Here is a 22,200-nt window from a genome sequence, read left to right on the forward strand (position 1 = left end):
TGATGGAATATTGGTTGCAACCTGCCTTCACTTATCTAATTTATACTATATTCTTTTTCAGTAACAACAGCAAAACAATCCTATCTGAATATTAAGAGCAACTCTACCTGTGGGCGAGGGGAGGGTGTGTGATTTCATCTCCAAACATCTCATTTTACAGTTTAAACCTTTGTAAATAAGTTACATTCTTTATTTAGTTCTTAAAACATTCACGCACCAGCTACTCTGCTTTATGAACTGACAGGCAGTAAATGGATTTGAGGGTTTTGGCTCTGATTATTTAAGGTAAGTTCCTGCTGACACCATTTGCTTTTTGTTTCTTGAAAGTAGCAGAGCTGCAATTAATTTCTGGAACCTCAATGGAAAAAGAAACCAACATTTTACTATCAGAAACACCTAAAATAAAAGTACAAGTCACACCACTATCGGCTGTTCTTATCATAAAAGAGTATTTGTATGTTATTTTATGCCCTCTTGAAATATAAAGGAGAGAGAACATTTATATATAGTGACAGGTTATGGCCAATATATTGTCACAGTTGCCCTGCTTTGTCATACTTATGGGGAAAGTAAAGCAACCACTTTTGCACATGCTAAATTGTAGCTTTGTCTTTAGATTGAGATTTCCAAAGGAGCCTAAGGGAGTTAGACAACCCACTCCCATTGCCTTTCCATGCTAGCAGCTAATAAGGCAAAATCAGTGAAAATAAACAAGGCCCCTCCAGTGCTATGGGTGGCATTTAGTGACATAATTTTACAGTTCAAAAGCAGAGTCTACTGTCACATGTGCATTGGTATGGTTTTATACAAAGTAATCTGATGGCTACCTGGGTTAGGGAACATTCTGTATGTGTGTTAGCTTTCAAAAGTAAGAAGGTTAAACAGTATGGAATGCTTCTTTTAGGATTTATAGGGGACTTGACATTACTGCTGGTGTGGGAGAGAACTATCTTCCCTACCCATTGCATATAAGCATGTTACCTCCCTTCAGGCCTGACAACCTGCAGTCTGCAGGTGTTGGACTGTAAGATGAAGGAGGTTTCTTTGCCAAGGGGATGTCACAAACTAGCTTGTGTACTTCTGCCCTCTACTGGAATATAGAAGACTTACTTGTACATTCTTTTGTTTACTAAGTTTGCACCTTCATTTGAGCTGGACCTTTTATTTTAAAGCCAGTGCATCCTTGCAATATTTTTTTTTCTTGGCATGAGATGACAGAAGGAGAGAAGGACAAAATCAGGAAGGAAGGAGGGGCAGTCCAGTCTAGTGATTAAAGATAACTGGAAAACAAGAGACCTTGTCTCTGATCCCAGCTAGTATCTTGCTGTATAACCTTGGGCAAGTCCCTTAAGTTTTCTGTGTCCCAGTTTCTCTTTCTGTAAAACTGAGATAATAATGCTACCCCCTTTGTAAAATGCGTTGGAATCCTTGGTTGAAGTGCAATAAGGCTGCACGTACTCCACTACTACATGGAGACAGAATCTGCTGCAGAGCCCACCTGTTGATGCAGAACTGTGCTGCAGAATTTTAACTTTCATTTAAAAAAAATTAAGCCTCTAGATTTTATGGGTTTGAAGAAAACAACTTTCCAAGTATAACTGATGCAGTGACATCTGCAGTCAGCCTGAAACAATGGTTCTGGAGTGTTAACTTTGAAATCTAATAGTGCAAATTCTAATGTCAACTACTTCACTTATCATTTAAATAGCCATCAAATGGGCTCATCCTGCAAATTCAAGCCCTTCCCCACACTTTGCCACGTGCCAAAACCCAGCTGTCCCTAAACAAACAACTTCAGTTCCTTCCTGATAGAAGCTGGCTTAGGGGACTCTCCAGTGGCACAGAGCCAACATGACAGCTCTGGGCCAACACTCAGTGCTGGGGGCATATTCCGGGGAAGATGGTACAGTAAGAGTGAAGCAATGCTTAGGCTATAGCTGGCTGCCAGAATGAGGCCATAGACAGCCAGACTCAAGTTAGAGCAGCCTCTAATTAATCCTTTCTCTGTAATTTACACTTCCATGTACCAATTAGGTGTGTAGAACTCTGTGGCAAATTCACCCTAAGGGACTGCAGGGCATTGCTATTCCCTCTCAAGTTTTCCAGCAGGGTGATGATGGGAGCAGCTCTCTCCCTTTAGAGCTCTTTAGATGCTGTGTCAGCAGGAGCCTTTGAGGTGAGGAGCTGAAACTGCAGAATTCTTGGCCACATTCCCTCCTTGGTCAGCACCATCCAGTTTTGGGGCAGAGTTAGTTATCCCAGAGCTGCCTCAGAGATGCTGCCACTTTGTGCCATGGCAGCCTGGAGACTCTCTGCTGCTGGGATCCTCCTTCCTAACCCCCGATGCTAATCTAGCCCTAAGGCTGAAATTCACTAACGGTGCTTAGAGTAATCAGACTGTGTCTGGAACTTCATGAGAGTTGATATATACCCCTTCAACTCATGGATAGCACATGGCAAGGAAACACAGCCTCTCTGTGGCAGCCACTATCCCCCTTTAAAAAGGGGAATCCAAAGCGTTAGTATCCCTGTCACATGAAGATAACAGTAATCATTAGTCAGCAGATTATGACAGGGATATAAATTTGTGTTAGGGGGCTGGGCCCAGGAAAACACCGTCTTTTACCATCGCTCCTGTGTTTTATGCCTTATTACAACACCCACCAGTCTCCTCAGTTTAGAGGAAAAAAATAAAGTGAGAAAATGAGTGATTCTCATCTCCAGCAAAGTTGGAAACAGTGAACAAAGTGGTCTCAGCCCACTTCCCATTTGGACAGCAGTTTGCATCATAAGAACCACCATCATACTTGGCAACCTTTGGAGTTTTAGCAGCAAGAAGACTGAACTAGACCATCATCTGTGAGGGTAATCCCTCCAGAGCAGATTAGAAAGAACATTTGCTGAGAAACTTTCTCAGCCACTGCCTGTGCTTAGCTTGGCTTGGCTGGATAAATGGAAGAGGTTAGTCTCCAGGACTGTTAATCCAGCATCTTTCACAAGCACTACATTCATTATTTTTTAAAAATGTAAGAATTGTGAGATCATGGTGGTTGGGCAAAACTAGAAGAGATATTATTTATAATAATGATTTAACTGACATTAAAGAAACAATCTTTTGCATCAAAATATGAACCAGGTCCACTTAAAATGCTCCCCATATGACATTTTTACCAACACTGGAAATTCACACATCAATCTTCAAAGTTAGGAGAATTTTCCCAATTTAACAATTAACTTTTTAGTCATTTAAAACATAATTGAGAAGTGCAACGTTCCCTGATTACTTGGCAATTCTAGAAATTGTTACACACATCACAACATGAAAAAACAGATTTCATGACCATTTCTTCAATCTCATTTACTGCATTCCATACTACAGCCCGCTCCCGTTCCCATCAGAGTAAATGGCAAATTCCCATTAAACTCTGGCCTAGCTCACATTTTAACAACACTCTGCACATTTCACTGTCCTTTGCACATTTCATCTGCAGAGTGCTTTACAAACATAAACTCTGCCTAATTATAGGCTGAAGGTTTATTAAAATCCTAGAAATCCTGGCCCTGGCTTTTTATGTTAAAGACCCAGTGTTTGCCCCAACCTCTCTAGTGTGTCGGGGTGGGGGGCAGGTGGGAGGACAGTCCTAGAAAGATCCCTTAAAGCAGTTCATTTAGACTCAAGCCTGGAGCTATTGATGAGGAAGACCCAGGGCCAAAGGGGCCACTTGTTCCCCCCTAAAATGATCTTCCAGGAGCCCCAAACTTTTGTCAGAAAGGCCAACACATACACAGTCTCTATCCTTTATAGACAGTATTTTGTTGTGCTTTAAAATGACACTAGCCCCCCAGAAATCCAAGATTCCCCCCGAGGTCTAACTAACCCCTGGATGGCTGTTTTGTTTCCCCCCCCCAGTAAGGGGATCCTGGAACCGGCAGCGTTTGGCATACAAAGAAAGCTTCCCGCAAGCTACCGCCTCGGCTTGTTTCCGAGCGCGCTGCCCGGAATACCTGCATGCTGGGGGCTCCGAAGGCGAGGGAAAGGTAGCGCGGCTCACTCCCGCCGCAGCTGGGGAGGGAGGAGGCCGTCACGTGGTGGGGGAGGAAAACCCGGCAGCCTGGGGAGGGCGGTAGCAGAGCGCGAGGAGGTGACACGGCAGGCAGCGGGAGGAGCTGGAGCGCTGAGGTTGGCAGTTTCCCTGGGCTCCTCCTGGCGGGTTACAACGGCGCGGGGAAGCAAACGCACCGAGGCGGGGAGCTGGGCGCTGAGCTGCCTCCTCTGCAGCTGAAGGCTCAGATCAGCCTCTCTCCGGGGGAGACTTTGCATCAGTTTAGCCGCACGTCCGGTGCAGGCGGGAGGCGCTGCGTGGAGACGGGGGGGTGACTAGCTGGGGGAGAGGAGTCCTTTCCAGCCATGCCCAGGCTGGGCGGCGGGGCGATGCAGACGGGACCTTGGCTCCGTACCCTACCGTGAAGGCTCCTATGGGGGATTTCCCGTCTGCTGGGAGGCGCAGCCCCGTGGCCAGGTGGCCCCGGCCCCGATGGAGCCGGAGGAGAGGAAGATCTCGGTGTGGCTCTGCCAGGAGGAGAAGTTGATCTCGGGCCTCTCCAGACGCACCACTTGCTCGGATGTGGTGCGGGTGCTGCTGGAGGACAACAGCCAGCGGCAGCAGCTGGCCGCCCTGCAGGAGTCCGGCGGGGGGATGCTCTCGGGGCCCCCCGAGTCCTACTGCATCGTGGAGAAGTGGAGGGGCTTCGAGAGGATCCTGCCCAACAAGACGAAGATCCTGAGGCTCTGGGCTGCCTGGGGGGACGAGCAGGAGAACGTCCGCTTCGTGCTGGTCCGCAGCGAGGCGTCCCTGCCCAACACGGGGCCCCGCAGCGCGGAGGCCAGGGTGGTGCTGAGCAAGGAGCGCCCCTGCCATGGCCTCGGGGCGGCCCGGGCCAGCCTGGTGCTCACGCAGGAGAAGCAGCGGCGGGTAGTGAGAAAAGCCTTCCGGAAACTGGCCAAGATCAACAAGAAGCGGCAGCAGCCGCTGGCCAAGGAGGCGTCCTCGGCGGAGAGGATGGAGACCCTGGTGCACCTGGTGCTGTCGCAGGACCACACCATCCGCCAGCAGATCCAGCGGCTCCGGGAGTTGGACCGGGAGATCGACAGGTACGAGGCTAAGGTCCACCTGGACCGCATGAAGCGGCACGGGGTGAACTACGTGCAGGACACCTACTTGGTGGGGGCCGGCGGCTGCGAGCTGGAGCCGGGCCGGGAGCTGGGGCCGGGGCCGGGGCCGGAGCCGGACGGGCAGCTGGAGGAGTACGCCAGGAAGTGCGAGGAGCTGCTGCAGCTGCAGGAGCAGTGGGCGCGGCAGGAGGAGCTGCTGGAGCACCTGGCCGGCGAGATCCAGGAGGAGCTGAACGAGCGCTGGGTGAAGCGGCGCCGGGAGGAGCTGGCCGCGGCCAAGGGCTCCAGCTCCAGCCTGTCCGAGCCCGACTGCAACACCGCGGAGCTGAGCGGCGGCGGGCTCCTCGTGGAGCAGGAGCGCGTGAAGACCCAGCTGAGCACCAGCCTCTACATCGGGCTGCGGCTGAGCACGGACTTGGAGGCGATCAAAACGGACCTGGATTACACGCAGCGCGCCCGCGAGGACAAGGAGCGGGAGCTGCAGCGCCTGCTCGAGACGCTGAACACGCTGGACTTCGCGGACACCCAGGCGGCAGCTCAGATCCCCCTCCCCGAGGAGCGCGCTCCCGGCGGCCCGGCCTTACACGAGGCTGGGCTGGGGGCTCCCGTGGGCAGCTCAGACGCCTGGGAGGGCCAGGCCAGGGGGCGGTGCAAGGACTGCGAGGAGAACGATGAGGACTCGGATACAGGACTCAGCTCCATGCACAGCCAGGACTCTGACTCTGTCCCAGTCTGTGAATCGCTAATATAGCTGCCTCCTTCCTTAAGTAAAATAAGCTCAGGGACCCACCGGGAAATACAAACGTGTGCTTCCTCCTTAGCACTCTTAGAATACAACTATCTGTTTTCATAGCCGCCAGAAGAGATCCTAGAGTGGACTCCTGTGATATATTTCCATTAGAACAAAAACGTGTGGGGTTTTTTGTTGTTGTTGTGGGTGGTCTGTCCTTTTGGGGGAGGAGGGGGACCACTTTAAAATCCAGATGCCAGTTAGTGCCATCTTATGGTAATTTATTCAAACTGATGACCAGTTATCTGGGGATAACATAAGCTAATGGTAAACGACACAGTTGAAGAATTAAACGGATTAAACCATACAATTTTGATTCTACAGACAGACTATAACTACATTTTGCTGCCTAGCGACTGTTGGAAAAGAGGTTTGTTGTCCTAGGTACTGTAAGGAAAGAGTTGGGGGGGGGGGGAACTTACACTGTAAAATGCACTCATAAAAAGGAAATACACTGAATCTAAATTTATGTGGCTTAAGTTTAAACTTGTTAAAACTAGTCGTCACCAGACACCTTTTAGTCTGTTTCCTCACTACTTTCATCTTTTAGAAAAAAACACGTTTGCATTTCATTCAGTATTGGAATTACCTTTTTCCTAAATTCCTGCCTTTTATTTCACCTCAAAGGTGTTCTTGAATGGAACCCTTAATCCTATATTGCTCCAAAGCAAATACAGTCCAGTATAGATTTCTTTGCATAGTCTTTTTGATGGAATGCTGGAACATATATTCTCTAGTTGAAACAAAAATTCAGCACCTTTATATTTCCTCAGTGTTGCAAGCCAACTGTTATGCTACAGTATTTGCCACTTAAGAATTCAGTAGGTTCCTCTTAGACAAAAATAAAAAAAAAATATTGAAAGTACAGAACTTTCAGAACTGGGTGATTGAAAAATTAGCAAACAGGACATCTGTCAGTATGTTTGACATGGATGCCAGTTTGTCCTAATCTATAAACTTTTGAAATATATTGTACTATTTTTTTTCCATAAAAAGTGATAATAAATAATTAAACTAAGAACTGAACAAACTAAACAAATATAAATTAGCATGAAGTATCAGCACTCAGCTGTGGATGATGCATGTTCCCATGCATAGATAATAGCACGTTTGTTGACAGATAATTTAAGAGAAGTTGTAAATATCAATGTTCACTAGATTAATTTAAAACAGTAATTAACACAGCTCTGTCTCTTCAAATTTATTTTCTTTATCAGGTTAGTTGATGGTCTGCTGAGTTTAGTAATGGATAAAAAGTACTGCATCAGCTTAAACTACCATTTCTAATATGCAGTTCAATTCAGGCTAGCTCAGAATCTGGAGATCTGATGTCCAAGGTATAACTCAGCTTGCTACAGTGCAGCTGGGTGAAATAATTTAATCTGTTATTCCAGTGAAAAGGTACAATATCAGGTGTAACATGTATTTCAGTTAACTGGACCACCAAATTTTCCTTTGCAGATTAACCAATGTCTGGTATACTTTTACAATAACGAGTATTATTTGTGTTGAGACACAATGTTTTGTGTATGAGAGAAGTGTCACTATAATCTGTTTAATGGTAAAAGATCAGAGAATGTTCAGTAAGGTCTGATTGACAACACAACATTTTAGAAAAACTCTGACAACAGGTTATCTATGAACATTTGCTTGTAAGTTATAAGAAAGTACAAAGATAGATGTGTCATGGACCAGGATCCTCAGTCTGTGTACGTTTGTGTAGTCCAATGAACTCAGCAGAACTACACTGATTTACAAGCAGCTGATATGGGGGGAGGGTGTTTTCCAAAGAGAAGTGTTGCTCTTTAACAGTATTACCATTGGGAATCATACTGAACAGCAGAAAAATAGATACAGCAGTAAATCAATTTAAAAATAAACTAGTAATATAGATGTAAGTAAAAAAGCTCTAAAATGTCCATTAATGCCATTATTATTGATAAATTATACTGAAATAAGTGGTCTTCATAACATTTTTTGAAGTCTGATTATAAAATTATGGTTTTTGTATTTTAGGTGGGCTTGGAAAATATTTGCATACCTGTTTAAAGCCTAATAAAATACTAGAAGATGAAATAAGAAAAACGAAAAGGAGTACTTGTTAGAGACTAACAAATTTATTTGAGCATAAGCTTTCGTGAGTGTCCCCAGATTGCAATTTGATCACATTCTCCATTGCCTTGCATCTTGGGAGTCATTTATCCTAGTGCAAAGTGCGTGGTAAGATTTTTATCCTCATTCTGTATGGAGTAAACAATTCTACAAAGTAAAAGGAAATGGGGAATCAGACCCATCATGTCTAACATAAATAGACTGAGTTTGGAGAGGTTTGGAAATGCTCACAAATGTACATGAAGGATCTAGCCCACTTTCAGTTCAAAGAATTTTTATGAAACTAGATCTGAGGATTTTAATGGAGGTGGGGGTCAAGTCAAGAGTAGGGACTATGTGATTTTGCTGTATTGTTTTTATCATTGCAGATGAAATTGAGCAAGTGACTATAGACTGCCTCTCCAGTGAGTGGCTGATGTAAGCAGTAAACTTCTCCAGTGAGTGTCAAGTACCTTTACGCAAGTTCTCCCATTAGCCATACCAAGCAAATAAAAAGGAAACCACATTATAGAAATAAGTTGCAATAGGACTTGAATTATTATGCTATTGATACTCACTTCAGGTATGTTGTGAGCAGGAGGCCAAAGCAGCAAAGACAGGAAATTCAAAGTTGTGCATTGAGGAGCAAATTCTGCCTATTTTTCCTGGATCTGGAGGGCCCTTTCTGCAGCAGAATTATTTCAGTTTCAGTGCACAGGGGGATACTATTCCAGAAGCCTGTGCAATCTGCACCAGAGGCATCTCAGCACACAGGGGTCATTGGAGGAACTTTAAGGCTGATGGGTCTGGATTCCCCTGTAGGGACTGGGATGTTATTGCTGTAGATGGCACTGCAGTCCTGAAGTTACGGTAGGAGCTGTAGAGATTTGCCCATGCATGCATATATTGGAATGTTCTTACATCTAAAAAAGACCACAAACATCTGCTTGATAGTGTTTAAATCATGGTATATGCAGTTGAATTGATTTCAGTTTCTATCTCTATTTGCAATTTGTATTTATGCGTATTTGCAGTTCTTTGTCTTAGAACACTATTCAAAAGTTAGTAGGAAAGAGGAAATTACTGTTTGCGCTGGATCAGGGCGCTTTTCCCTTCCACATCCTCTTTTGTGCTTGTGCATCCTTCACTGGCTACTAAAGACAAATGATGACGATGTATGGATTTGAGTGGAATTTGGCCCTAAGTGCTCAGCCAGATCACTGAATGTTGATCAAGTGTCAGTAATATAGAAGAGTATCATTCTACCACTTGCTGCCTACATTATGAGAACAGAGCCTATTGGTAAGCAGCAGGAAAAACTGCATTTATTACTACATATTGACAAAGAAGTGATAGTTTTTTACCTCTCCAAACTCCATAATCTACCGGAAAGCTCTAGATTCTGACACTTATCACTTTAGTTTTTTGTATACCATTCTCTAGAATCCCATTTTCCGTGTTCTTCCTCCCATGTTCATCTTACATGGAAGCATCAGAAGCAAGATTAAATGAAAATCTAACTCCATTAAGAACCCTGCTTTAGCTACCTCCGTTTATAGCACTGCATGGCTCCAAATAGTAAAAGCCTTATACGCTTCTCCAAAGAACTGTTCGGGGGCCAAGGCCAGCTGGCCTTTCTCAGGCAAAATGTCTTTGGAAGTCAATGGGAGTATTGCCTGAGAGAAGACTGCAGAATCAGGCCCCAAATCTGTCATCAATTTGAAGATAAGAGGCCCTGATTTAGATCACTGGTTAGCTGGTGTCACTCCACTGACTTGAATGAAATAGCACTCCCTTACATAAAATTTGAGTTGAGTAGTTTGGCTTTTAACCTTGACCTAGTTTCAGAAATCCACTACTATCAACATCATCAGAAAATGAACAAGAACTTCATGTCAAATGCAATACATTGGTAACAGTTATTTCATGTTGTGGACCTGTCAGTTTGAATACTGTAAACTAGCTGCTTTGTAGAGTTCTCTTTGAGGCCTTAATGGCAGAGAGATAATTCTTAATACAAAATGAATAACCTATTAACTATTGCACCTTGTATTACGGTAGCACTTACAAGTCCCAGCCACAGAGTCCCATTGTGCTAGGCAATGTATAGACTTACTGTAAGGCTCCCATCCCAAATAACTTGCAATCTTAGTTTAAAACAAGACATACGAGGTGGTTGAATGCGTAGGAGTGAAACAGGATAGGGTAACAGTAATGCAAGCATGTTTGTTCATAGACTGGCTGCATGCACAATGTATTTTCATGATTCATTTTTAAAACAAACTGTACCATTGTCTGGAGAGAGGTATAAGGCAAAAGTTCTTTCCAGGTATGTACTTCAGGTATGTATTCTTTTCTTTATTTGAACTGAGCTGGGAATATAATTCAGTCCACCAAAGCAGCAGCCCAGGCTGTGAAATGAAAGAACAGGTCTGGTGAGCTATGCCAGTTACCAAGTAAAATACAAGCCTTTGTGAATTCATGAAGCAGTTGTCCTTTGAAGTCACTTCATATCATTGCTCCACAGAAGGCACATGAAGTTGATAGAAACAAGCATTACAAAGCACAGGGAGTCTGCAGATGGGTTCCTGCGGTTATATGAACTATTACTAAACGAACTCAGAAGCTTAACTAAGGGGGTCGGGGGAGAGAATTTAAATAAACCCAAAGCAAAACCAGGGTAAGTATATAGTATAACCAAAACATCACCCAGAAACAATAATGACTGATCTTAGAAACGTTCACCAGATAACTTATTACATTGCTTGTTTAAATGTTCCACAGCCCTTATGGCCAGGTTCTCACACCCTTCCTCACAGTGAGGAGTGCCTTCCTCCCATTGATTTCTCAAGGAGCAAGGTACTGCTCAGTGTATCAGAGTCTGGTCCTAAATTAAAGCCTTTTCAACTATTCAGGATATTATCTAAATGCCAATTTATTTCAGCTGTACCACTTGGGAAGTTTTAAGAGAGAAACTCTGATCTAAAATGATCCACAAATCCAACACCACCACTCTGAGCAGCATTTCCTTCCCCTTGTGTATTACTCTCTCTCCTCCCCTATTCCCAGCTCCCACTTACTGTGATTTATCACCCTCTGAGCCTGCAGACTACTCATATGAATAGTCCCATCCAACCCAACAATGGGACTACTCGTGCAGGATTGGGACCTTTGAGCGTAACCTACTTGAGGCAGGGGCATTTTTGTCTCTGTCACTGTAAAATAGCATACACCTATGGTGCTATATAAATATGGAGTCACAGCAGAATGATTACATCTTTGAATGCAGTATTAAGTATATGTCCTTCATATGTATACCATATCATTGGCTCATACAGTGTCTGATTTCTCCACTGCCTTTCCCCTTGTGCAGCTGTTTAAACATAACTATAGGTATGCGATAGAAATAAGTAGCCACACTGAACATGCTGCCAGCCGTTCTTTAGAGGAAATACTCTGGCAAAAGAAAGTCTTGGGTGGCAGTGTGGCCCAATGGATCGGAATAAGGAGCTGCCTAGTCTGTTAGCTCTGCCAATGACCTATGTGATCTAGGGCAACTCATCTGTTAGGTTTGAGCTCTTTGGGACAGGAACTGTCATCTATTATATGTTTGTGCAGCACCTAGCATAACGGGACCCAACCCGGTTGTGGCATTCAGGTGCTATTGCAATAGAAAGGGAAAATAAGGCACAGAAAAAGTAGAAATTAATAATTCTCCCACCTGTAAAATGGGGATAATACCCTCCTTTGTAGGGTGCGTTGAGATCTGTGGATGAAAAGCCTGTATATAAACAGCTAAATATTTGTGCAGTGTGATTGCCAAGATCGTATTTGCCTTAATTGCCCTTTGGAGGGTTTAGCCTTTATTGAGAATACCTATTGTTTAATTATGACTCATAGGAAGCAAGCTCTTGTATATCCAAAACCTACTGTTCATTGACTTACTAACTACAGAGTTAACGTGCCGTAACTATGTGGTTATTTAGCTTATTATTTGAAAAAGAAACTCTCTTTTTGTCAGTTAAATTGTGCTTCAAAGCAGGTTTTTGGAATACATGTTAATAGCCTTAAGGAAAATAGTTGGTGTTCAAATTTGGATAAGATATAATACCTTTGTTTTAATCTCTTAGAGCATAATTTGTACATGTAAGCAGGCTACCAGGTACGTATTTAATAATCACTGTAATCTTACAAACTTGTCATGTCAAACATTTTAACAACTTAAATCTGGAAGTGGGCCTGAATCAAAAAACAAACCTAAGCTAAGTTTGGGGAAGTCTGAATCTAGATCAAAAGTCTGTGCCCCTGGCCCATCTCTGTTTCAAATACATACTTTTTTCTACATGCTTTTAACTTGTAACATTGGGAACAAACATGACACTTTTCACAAGGTAACAAATGTTCAATGTCCTGCGTTTCTACCACCAAAATAGATTATTCTGTTTCTAGTTGCAGTTGAAAGGTCACTGCTATATGTTCTCCCCTCTTTCACAGATTCTCTTCACTCACCCTACATTGAATAAGGCTCCTACATAGTTCTACTACATAATTCCTTCTCTAAGTGACTGGATGTCTCAGGAAATCACAAGTGTGTCAGTGGGTTTTAGACCGGAAACTGCCCGCATCATCTAATCCTGCCACCGCACAGTCTTTGCCTACCCTACCAGACCGGCTTCCCCGGGCCCTTTAAAGTGCCACCCGAGCCCTGCCACTGCTACCCCGGGGCTCCAGCAGCCGGGCTCGGGCAGTGATTTAAAGGGCCCGGCGCTCTGCTGCGGTAGCGGTAGCTGGAGCCCAGGGCCCTTTAAATCGCTCCTGAGCCCCGAGGCTCCCAGCTGCCTCTGCAGCTGGGAGCTCCAGGCTTGATTTAAAGGCCCCGGGGCTCCCAGCTGCAGCCCTAGGGCCTTTAAATCTTTAAAGGCCCCACCTCTTCCGGTTGAGGCCCCGCCCCCGCTCAGGACTCCAATGTACGGGTAAGTCCTTTAAGTTACTTTCACCCCTGCAGGCAGTAGAGGGGCTGCCATCTGCTCTGATTCCACCACCCTCTGAAAGCACAGACCTCCAGGTCTTCTGCACCTGGGATGGCTGATCTGGTCCTCAAAATGGTATGGTTTCAGCTAAAGTGAGCAGATGTGGAGATGCATGTGTTCTTCCAGTACTAAGGTCTGAAACATGCGCAGTTGAAGTCAATGTATTATGTATAACTGATACAAAACTTACAGAGATAACTAATGCTCCTGAGCATATGGTATTTAGATGTGAAGCCAATAAGACATTCTGACTACATGATGGTTTATTTTTGTAGGACTATTGGCTTCAAATGCAAAATGTAGCTTTAAAAAAAACCCCAGTATCTCCCAAAATGTGCTGTACGTGTTACAGCCATACAGGAACTCAGAGTCCCTACCCTGGAGAATGTACAATCTAAGATGACAAAAAATGAAGGGCGAAGGAAAGGACTATAATATGCAAAAAAAAAAAACCAAAAAAACCCCTAGTCAGGACAATGTTTGGCACGTGACTTGTTAGTTTCTTTTTTGTGGGGAAGAGGGAGCAACACTAAGTTGATTTATAACACCCCCTAAAAGAGGTAGGAGTGTGGTATGTTAGAGGCAAGGAGACCAAAGCAGTGTCAGGCTAAAAGGGAAATCAAGGAGTGAGAAACAAGAGAAGTGGCTGGGAGGAAGGAAGAGGAAATGACTTAAGCAATAAGGAAGGAAAGAAATGTGGAGTTGGAGGGGGTGGGAATTAGAGGACAAAGGCAGCAAACAGAGAGAAAATATTTAAGTTTACATATGAAGTAACTAACTCCTGCACACCAACATGTCAATAAAGATCAAAGTTTGTGTTAACTATAGTTGCTCAACTGCTCCCATGCATCTAAACATCACATAGCACTCCAGGGCCAGGCATCAAACCTGAAGTACTGGAATGGTATATTAAGTAGCTTCATACCCTAGCCAGGTGAACAGGAACAGGAACGTTGCAGGCCCATGGCCTTGCTTGGGTTGCCATCCACCCAGATGAATCAGTAATTGGGATGCTTTGCAATATGGTAACATAGTGGAAAATCTAAGGAAGGATCATCACTCTAAGTTGCCTTGCTCTCTTGCATTTGGCTCAGATCCTTGATTTTACACAAATAGAGGGTTTTTAAATAATGTGTTTCTCTAAATGATATACTTGTATCTTAGCTTTTTCCCCTAAATAGCTGCTTTCTTGGGGTGTTGAGAGTTGCATTGATGACGTTATGCTACCCTAACCCTTCTGCCTAAATGCAGTACCAGGCACAGTGACATTTAATAAACTAAACAGAACATTTAGCTTTTTGATAATCTTTCTGAATTTAATATTAAAGATTAAGGTAAAAGCAAATCCAGCCCAATTACTTAATTTGACAGAGATTATTTTGTAAAACATACATGATGAAATCTCTAAGTATGTTTTGCAAAATAGTTTCTGTAAAGAGAGCCAAGTAGGCTGGATTTCAACTCTAGTTGTTTAAGGTCTTCTATTGTGTGTCACTGAAGTGATTCACCTTTAAATCACTTACTCTGGTTAATGGTCACAATTACCATGTTTTGATTATATTAATTAGATCTGCACTTAAATCCTCTTTGCATTTTACCTCAACAACCACTCCCTTAATTACTAACTCCTATAGTTTTAGAATGATGAAGGGTTTTTTTTGTTTTTGCACCTTTGTGGAATACATATTTCACTTAATTTCTGTTTTTTCCCCTTAAAATTTCCCAAACTATTTTTTTTTTTTTGCAATCCTTCCCACATGTTTCATCTGTCAAACCAATATAAGGGTAAGGCTGCCAGTCTGCGTCTGGAAGTCACCCTCAGCCCCTGCTCACTTGTGACTTCTCACTGTTCTGTTGGCTGGTGTTCACATCAGAGAAATCCTTCTAACATTAGAATTTTGGGCTTTTTCTTTCATATATGGACGTGGGAAACATGCATACCTTCACATTTCTTTGAGTGCCAGAGATGTGCAACCAGAGACTGGGGCCCAGATTCTCAGCTGGTGTAAATAAATACAGTGCCACAATTTGGCCCAGGATATCTAAGCTCCTTCATAAAAGGGGTCAAATATAGTTCATGTGGAAGCAGGCACAAATCCATAGACTTTAACAGAGCTGCACCCACTTACACCAGGACTGAATTGGTCCATTTTCAAATAGTGATCAGCTCTGTTCTTATTTCTACCAGGGTAGCACCTTGGGGCTGTACAAAAAAGAGTGGGGTCCCATTGTGCTAAGCATTGGACAAACACATAGCAACAGACAGTTCCTGCTCCAAGATTTTACAATATAAATAGACAAGACAGAAAGAGGGAAAGAAGGGAAAGGCACAGAGATGTGAAGTGACCTGCCCACAGTCATACAGTGAGTGAGTGGCAAACGGAATAGAGGCCAGGTCTCCTGCCTCCCTATTCACTGGCCCACACTCTCAAATTTCATAATGGTACCAAACCTACAGTTGTGTGCTATGAGTAGTTATAGTTTAAGGTAGATTTGATACATCTGAATAGTAGTGCCATTATCAGCAGCTGTTACTGTAAATCCTCTTTAGTTCTCTACTTCCTGGCTAGCTACATGGTCTTGTCAACAATTTGGATATCTATCTATAGGAGAGAACATAAAATGTTTTCAAACATCTGTTCACTCCATATTCAGATCCAGGGTCAATGAACAACTGGCCATATGGCAACACCACAAGTGCTATATGAAGTATTGTAATCAAATTTTATTCAGGGCATCAGAAGCTCATCTTGTTCCTGATGGAGCACTGCTACCTGTGGAAACTCACCGGTCTCAACCGTTACTCTAGTGTTTGCTGAACACACCAAAAGGCAAAATTCTGTGATTAATTAGAGTAGTATAAATCCTGAGAAACTCCACAGAAAACAGAGCAGACTTTGGCTGAATACTGATAATGAAACTCAAATGAGCACAAAAAATACTAACAAGCAAGTGTGACAGGGCAAGGCCAGATGGCTATAGAAAAGTAGTGGGAGATAGATATATTCATTCCAGGCTAAACAAATCTCTGGTACCAGGATAAGTGAAATGGCAGCTGCTCCAGGTCAATTAAGACACCTGGGGCCAATTAAGAACTTTCCAGAAAGCAGGGAGAAGGCTAGGTTGATTGAGACACCTGAAGCCAATCAGAGGCTGGCTGAAACTAGTTAAAAGCCTCCCAGTTAGGTGGGTGTGCATGTCAGGAGCTGTGGGAGGAAGTTGTGCTGTTGGAGAGGCTGTGTAGTACACACCACATCAGGCACAAGGAAGGAGGCCCTGAGGTAAGGGTGAAGTGGAGCTTGAGGAAGTGAGGGCTGCTGTGGGGGAAGTAGCCCAGGGAATTGTACATGTCATGTTTCTAAAAGGTCAGCTACCATAGCTGATACTATTAGGGTCCCTGGGCTGGAGCCTGGAGTAAAGCGTGGGCCTGGGCTTCCCCCCCCCCACCTTTGCCCCCTGATTAATCACTGAGACTGGGAGACAACAGAGACTGTGCAAGGAAGGATAACTTCTCACCTCCCTCGCTGGCTTATGATGAAAATGGCTCAGTAGACTGTGACCCTTGTCCCTAGAGAGAGAAGGGTTATGTGCAGGGTCACAGCAAGCCTCTGAGGCTAGTGAAATCCCCCAGGAAACGCGAGACCCACGGAGGCAAGGACAGAGCTTTGTCACACAAGCCAAACCATTACACTAGGGAAAACCCCTTCATGGGCAGTGAATTCATTTTGTGCATTATATTGTGTCTGTATGAGAGACTACAGCCAATTGGAAAAATTCTGATGAAACATTACTTCTCCTGAAATTTGTTGAAATGGAACTGTTTTGTCGAGATGGTTCAATTTCAGCAAAGCTTCTCCAGAAACCAGGCACATTTCAAAGTCTGCCTGCCAGGCCTGGTTTTCTGCCAGCTCACCTGCCTATTTCTTTGGCAGCCCGGCTCTCAGGGTCTGGCAGCCAGTGCTGTAGACTATCCCAGGGCTCGGGTTCCATTCCCTTTTATGGAGAATTTTGAAATGTCTTGTTTCCAAATTAAAAAATATTGGAATCTTCCATGAAAGGAAAAGACCTTTCTCTGCCCCATCCTACTAGAGAATTTTACCAAAAAAAGGTGGGTGGGTGGTGGCATGCAGGGAGTGGGGGAGAGTGTTTCTGGTAAAGTTTCCAAGTGTAGACATGGCCTTAGGAGAAAATCCTCCCCCTTTTGTGGTGTGGTTCTGCTGGAGAAGGGGCGGCAGTGTGGGGGAAACATTGTCAGCACAAAGCTCCACTCTTGGTATACTAAAACACAGTGGATAGCATTTGCTGATGTATATAAGCACCACCACCATGAAACAGAGGCTGTGTGTGGAGGCAGTTTAGGGTTCCAATGGCAGTGCAGCCTCAGAAGGAGGATTCTTTCCTCCAGTTAAACAGTCCCCAGCCTACCTACTTGAATTAAGGATCTGAGCCCTAATCATATTAAACCTAATGCTGCTAAAATGAATAGCATCATTGCAGAGAATTGTAACTGAAACAATAGGCTTGATTACACTCATGTGCAGTGCCAGGAAAGAACAACCATGCAAACAACAGAGTGAGGTTCCTAAAGATTGCAGGCACTACAGGCCCCCAAGAGGTACAAGTCCACTGAAGTCAGGGGGCTGACAACTGCTTAGTGTACCAGTGAATAGCTTCATGTATTCACACAGTATCTTAACTCTGCTTATTAAAATTCTTCATTCAAAGAATAGTGTGAGATTAATTGTGGAGAACTTTTAAAACATGAAGAGTTACCTGAAAAGAGAGAAATGCATATAAAGTCCAGCTTTGCTTGATGTTCAGGAACAACAAAGGTATAAAAAGGGGCATTAGCTTTGTCTCTTGTAGATCAACAAATACATATGAATTTATGTTTGAAGAAATATCAAATAACAACTTACATAATCTTAAATAGCTCTTGGGAAAAAGGCACAAGGGTAGCAAATCTTATTTTCAATACTTCTCTTCTGATCAGGATGAGTGATACAATCCTATTTATTATGTAACACAACCTGACAATTATTGTATGTATTGTGTTATCACATAGGACCCTCTCCTGTACCACCACCCCATTCTGAAGAACAGTATGTCGAACACAGAACAAAACAACGGTCCCTGCCCCAACATCTTATATATAACTTACACAGCATGACCTCCTTACACAGTTATACATCAAACCTGAGACAATTCAGTTTATTTAAACCTCTGATGATCAAAGACATGAATAAAGGGACCTAAACATAGCATCTTACCCTGCAAGACTTTTAGATATTGAGTCCTGTGTGGTGAGCACTTATAGGAGCATGCTCCAGAGTTATATGTTATGGGCAGGGGGAAAACTAATAGGAGCCATAGAAGAGTAATGTAAATGGAATTTGTATATTAATATTAACCTTATTTTATTATGACATAGGAAAAGGGCATGTTTAAACTAACCTATTACTTTGCCCCTTTTGGATTGTTTCCCACAGCAGGCAGGGATACCAGGCAAAATAGATTACATTTATCTGAAAAAGAATATTTCCTTTGGAGGAAAATAACTTCTCTTTTCCCTGTGCTACACTATGAAGGAGCAAAATCCTCACAGCCAAGCATTTGATTTATGACTACAGCTTGTAGAAAAGAAAGTGGTCATTGCAATTTTTACAACCAGCTAAAATACAGAATTAGGGCTTTTGTAAAATCTTCCTGAAAAAAAGTTATTTCATGTAAACATGCACACAAGTAGATAAATTCATTGAATATTTAATTGAGCGCAGCAGCCATAATGATAAATATTATTTACTACTTAATTCATGAAGCAAAATAACTAAAATCCTGCTCAGAATTGTGAGTAGATGAGCTCATACACATGAAACAAAGCTTTATTGCTATGTTTTCTTTAAACCTGGCAGATGTTCAGGGCTTCTTTAGAAAAAGTAAAGATTCTCTTTGCATGTGAATGTACATGTCAGATTGGTGAAACAGGCTTCCAAATTATTTTACAATTCTCAACAAATTATTCTATCAGTGTAGTCTATGTGATTAGAGTTAATCACAAGCACCTCCAATAAAGGCTAACTATGGTTCAATAAAAAGATTAATCTCTCTTCCTGACCCATTATATGAAGTGTGAATATTATTTAGACATCAGACAATAAAAAGTATGTCAATGAAGGACAAACACACATTAAAATTACTAAAAGGAGAAATTAAGTTAATTTTGGTGCAGAATGTTTGTAAGCAATGTGTAATCAGAGTCTTCTGTTAATTAAGCCATCTATTATGTTCTCTGGTAAATCTAGTCCAAACATGTGCAAACACAAAAATCTAAAAGAATCCAAATGCCTTTGGCATTCAAATAGAAGCAACTTTTTAGTACATTATCACTGGCAAAAATATATTGTTTTTTCCCCTGAAGGGTATAAAGTGCAGATGAGCAATCCACAGTAAATTTCACTAATAGCAATAAGGGCCAAATTCCAATCTAAGGTATGCATGTTAAAATTCCACTGACATTGAGTGTCACCAATGTATATCTGATTGCAGAATCTATCCATACATGAATTCTTTAAACATTTGTAGACATTCTAAATGTTAATGAGAAGTCTACTGCTCATTTGTCACTCTTTACTGAGCCACACCTATGCCTCAAACTGATATCTTCTGAGCTGACATACAGTAGCAGAGTTCTCCTACTTTGTTAGGAATTAATCTACTTTAGAATATTACAGAACAATGGTCCAAGTGACTGCATTCAAACCTCTTTCCTTATGCTCAGCCAATATCCCACCATGTGCAGTGTTGAGTCTAAATGTGGCCCCAGTCCTACCAAGGGATTTGCTTGAGCCAACCATTATGTCAGCACCAAGTGTCAGATTCCAAAGTGACTCTACCCTCAAACTGCAGGATTGGGGCCTGGTGGGGGGTGGGGCTATGAGTTAAAGTTTCAAAAGTGCCTAAATCCCATTTTTAAACACTTATATCCATAGCACCCTAGCATGTCCTGGGCTTACAAGGTCTACTTTAGTCCCAAGCCTGACCAAGGCCCCAGCCCCATGCAGAGCCACTGCATGAGGCAGTCACGAGGCCTCATACAAGTGCCCAACTAACCACTTTGTCTGAGGAAACTGTGTTGATGCTAAATTCTCAGAAAAAGGAAGATCACCCCAACTCCTGCCCTCTCAGGGGTCAGGAGCACCAATCACCCCATGTCAGTTTGATTTCCACCAAAGGAAATCTAACCTAATCTAATCAGCAACACAGATGCCACTAGTCTCAAGCTTAGCTGACCTACCTCACCAATGACCAAGATTCTGACCTTATCAGCTCCCAGCATCAAGGAGGTATACACCAATGGGATTCAATAGTCAAAGGCAGTTGGCAAGTGATGCCCTCCTGCTTCAACATCCAATCCCTGGCTCAGCGGGAAGAAAGCTCTTGTATTCTACCAACGTCTTTGATCAGGCAACAACCACGAGTCTGTTTGTGCCTCACCTACTGTAAAAGCAGGTCACCCAATACCAGCACAGATGACAGAATTGCCTCCTTAGTGTAGGCAGCTCCATTTAGCTCAAATGATTGGCTTCATTTCCTGTCCACATCCATATTCTGTTAGCAGAAAGATGATGAAGTTGGATGAGTTTGAGCAGGGGCTGATACTGGAGCTAGCAGATCCAGGGGCATCTGCAATGACCTGCTGACCATACTGCATTTTGAAGTGGGGGCCCTCAAAAGAGGTCATCATGAGTAATGACCCACTATTAATGATGTTCCAGACCAATTTCGGCTGTTCAGTTGTCACAGCCCTATGCCTTCCCAATAGCACAAACTGATCAAATATGGTCCTGAGCACCTTAAGGCTGCCGCGGATGTAATTAATCTACAAGTACACCTGTAACCTGTTTGGGTGCATGAGCTACTTCAAACTGAAGCCTAGGGTTCTTATCCCAAGCATAAGCTAAGGGGAATTAATAATTATTGTGTAATGTCATGTGTTATAAATCAGTCTGGCCACAAATCCAATGCCTGTATCTCCAGCATTTTCAAGGGGGTTGAATAGTTAGAGATTGAGAGGACAGGAGTGTTCCCCTTGGAAATAAGAAAGCAAATTGGTAGGATGCCTGGATTTGGGGATGTTAGATACTACAGGAGGTATTCCCCCCCCCCTTTTCTGTCACTTTCTTCTTCACTTTCAGACTCCAGCAAAGGAGGGGGTGTTAACAGGCTGCATGTACAGAAAATGGCCCATGTACAGAGAGAGAATTATTAAATGTTGTGTAAATATTGCCATTAAATATTCTAATTAAATACAGTGGAGAAATCAACCTAAATCGTGTGTGTGTGTATATATATATATATATTAGGAGAGACAGCAACTTTAATCTTGTGCCAGTAAAAATAATGTGGAGGGGTGAAAGCCACTTTACATAAGAATGACTATACTGGGTCAGACCAATGGTCCATCTAGTCCAATATCCTGTTTTCTGACAGTGGCCGGTGCCAGATGCATCACAGGAAATGAACAAAATAGGGTAGTTATTGAATGATCCTCATCCCCTGTCATTCAGTCCCAGCTTCTGATAATCAGAAGTTTAGGGACACCCAGAGCACAGGGTTATATCCCAGACTATCTTGGCTAGTAGCCATTGCTGGACCTATCCTCAATGAACTTATCTAATTCTTTTTTGAACCCAGTTATACTTTTGGCCTTCAGAATGTCCCCCGGTAACAAGTTCCACAGGTTGTTGGTTAGTATGTGTGGGTGTGAGAGAGAGAGAATTTTCTTTTGTTTGTTTTAAACCTGCTGTCTATTAAGCTAATGGGGTGACCTTAGTTCTTGTGTTATGTGAAGGGGTAAATAACACTTTCTCCACACCCGTCAGATTTTCATAGATGACCTCTATCATATTCTCCTACCTTAATCATCTCTTTTCTAAGATGAACAATCAGTCCTTTTAATCTCTCCTTGTATAGAAGCTGTTCCACACTCCTAATAATTTTTGTTGCCCTTCTCTGTACTTTTCCTAATTCTAATATTTTTTTGAGATGGGGCAACCAGAATTGCACCCCATATCCAAGGTATGGGTTTACCATGGATTTATCTAGCAACACTGATA

At 43.0% G+C, this 22,200-nt stretch overlaps 1 protein-coding gene across 1 annotated transcript; it reads left to right on the forward strand.

Moving 5' to 3' along the window:
- The first annotated feature begins 4,141 nt into the window (after nt 1–4,141).
- Nucleotides 4,142–7,953, forward strand: RASSF10 (Ras association domain family member 10). The gene has a single exon (XM_073350641.2). The coding sequence runs from the start codon at nt 4,536–4,538 to the stop codon at nt 5,922–5,924; it is 1,389 nt and encodes a 462-aa protein (XP_073206742.2). The 5' UTR covers nt 4,142–4,535; the 3' UTR covers nt 5,925–7,953.
- Nucleotides 7,954–22,200: the final 14,247 nt, after the last annotated feature.

This window comes from Lepidochelys kempii, chromosome 6 (assembly GCF_965140285.1).
Source record: "Lepidochelys kempii isolate rLepKem1 chromosome 6, rLepKem1.hap1, whole genome shotgun sequence".
In the NCBI taxonomy this organism is placed as follows: domain Eukaryota; kingdom Metazoa; phylum Chordata; order Testudines; family Cheloniidae; genus Lepidochelys; species Lepidochelys kempii.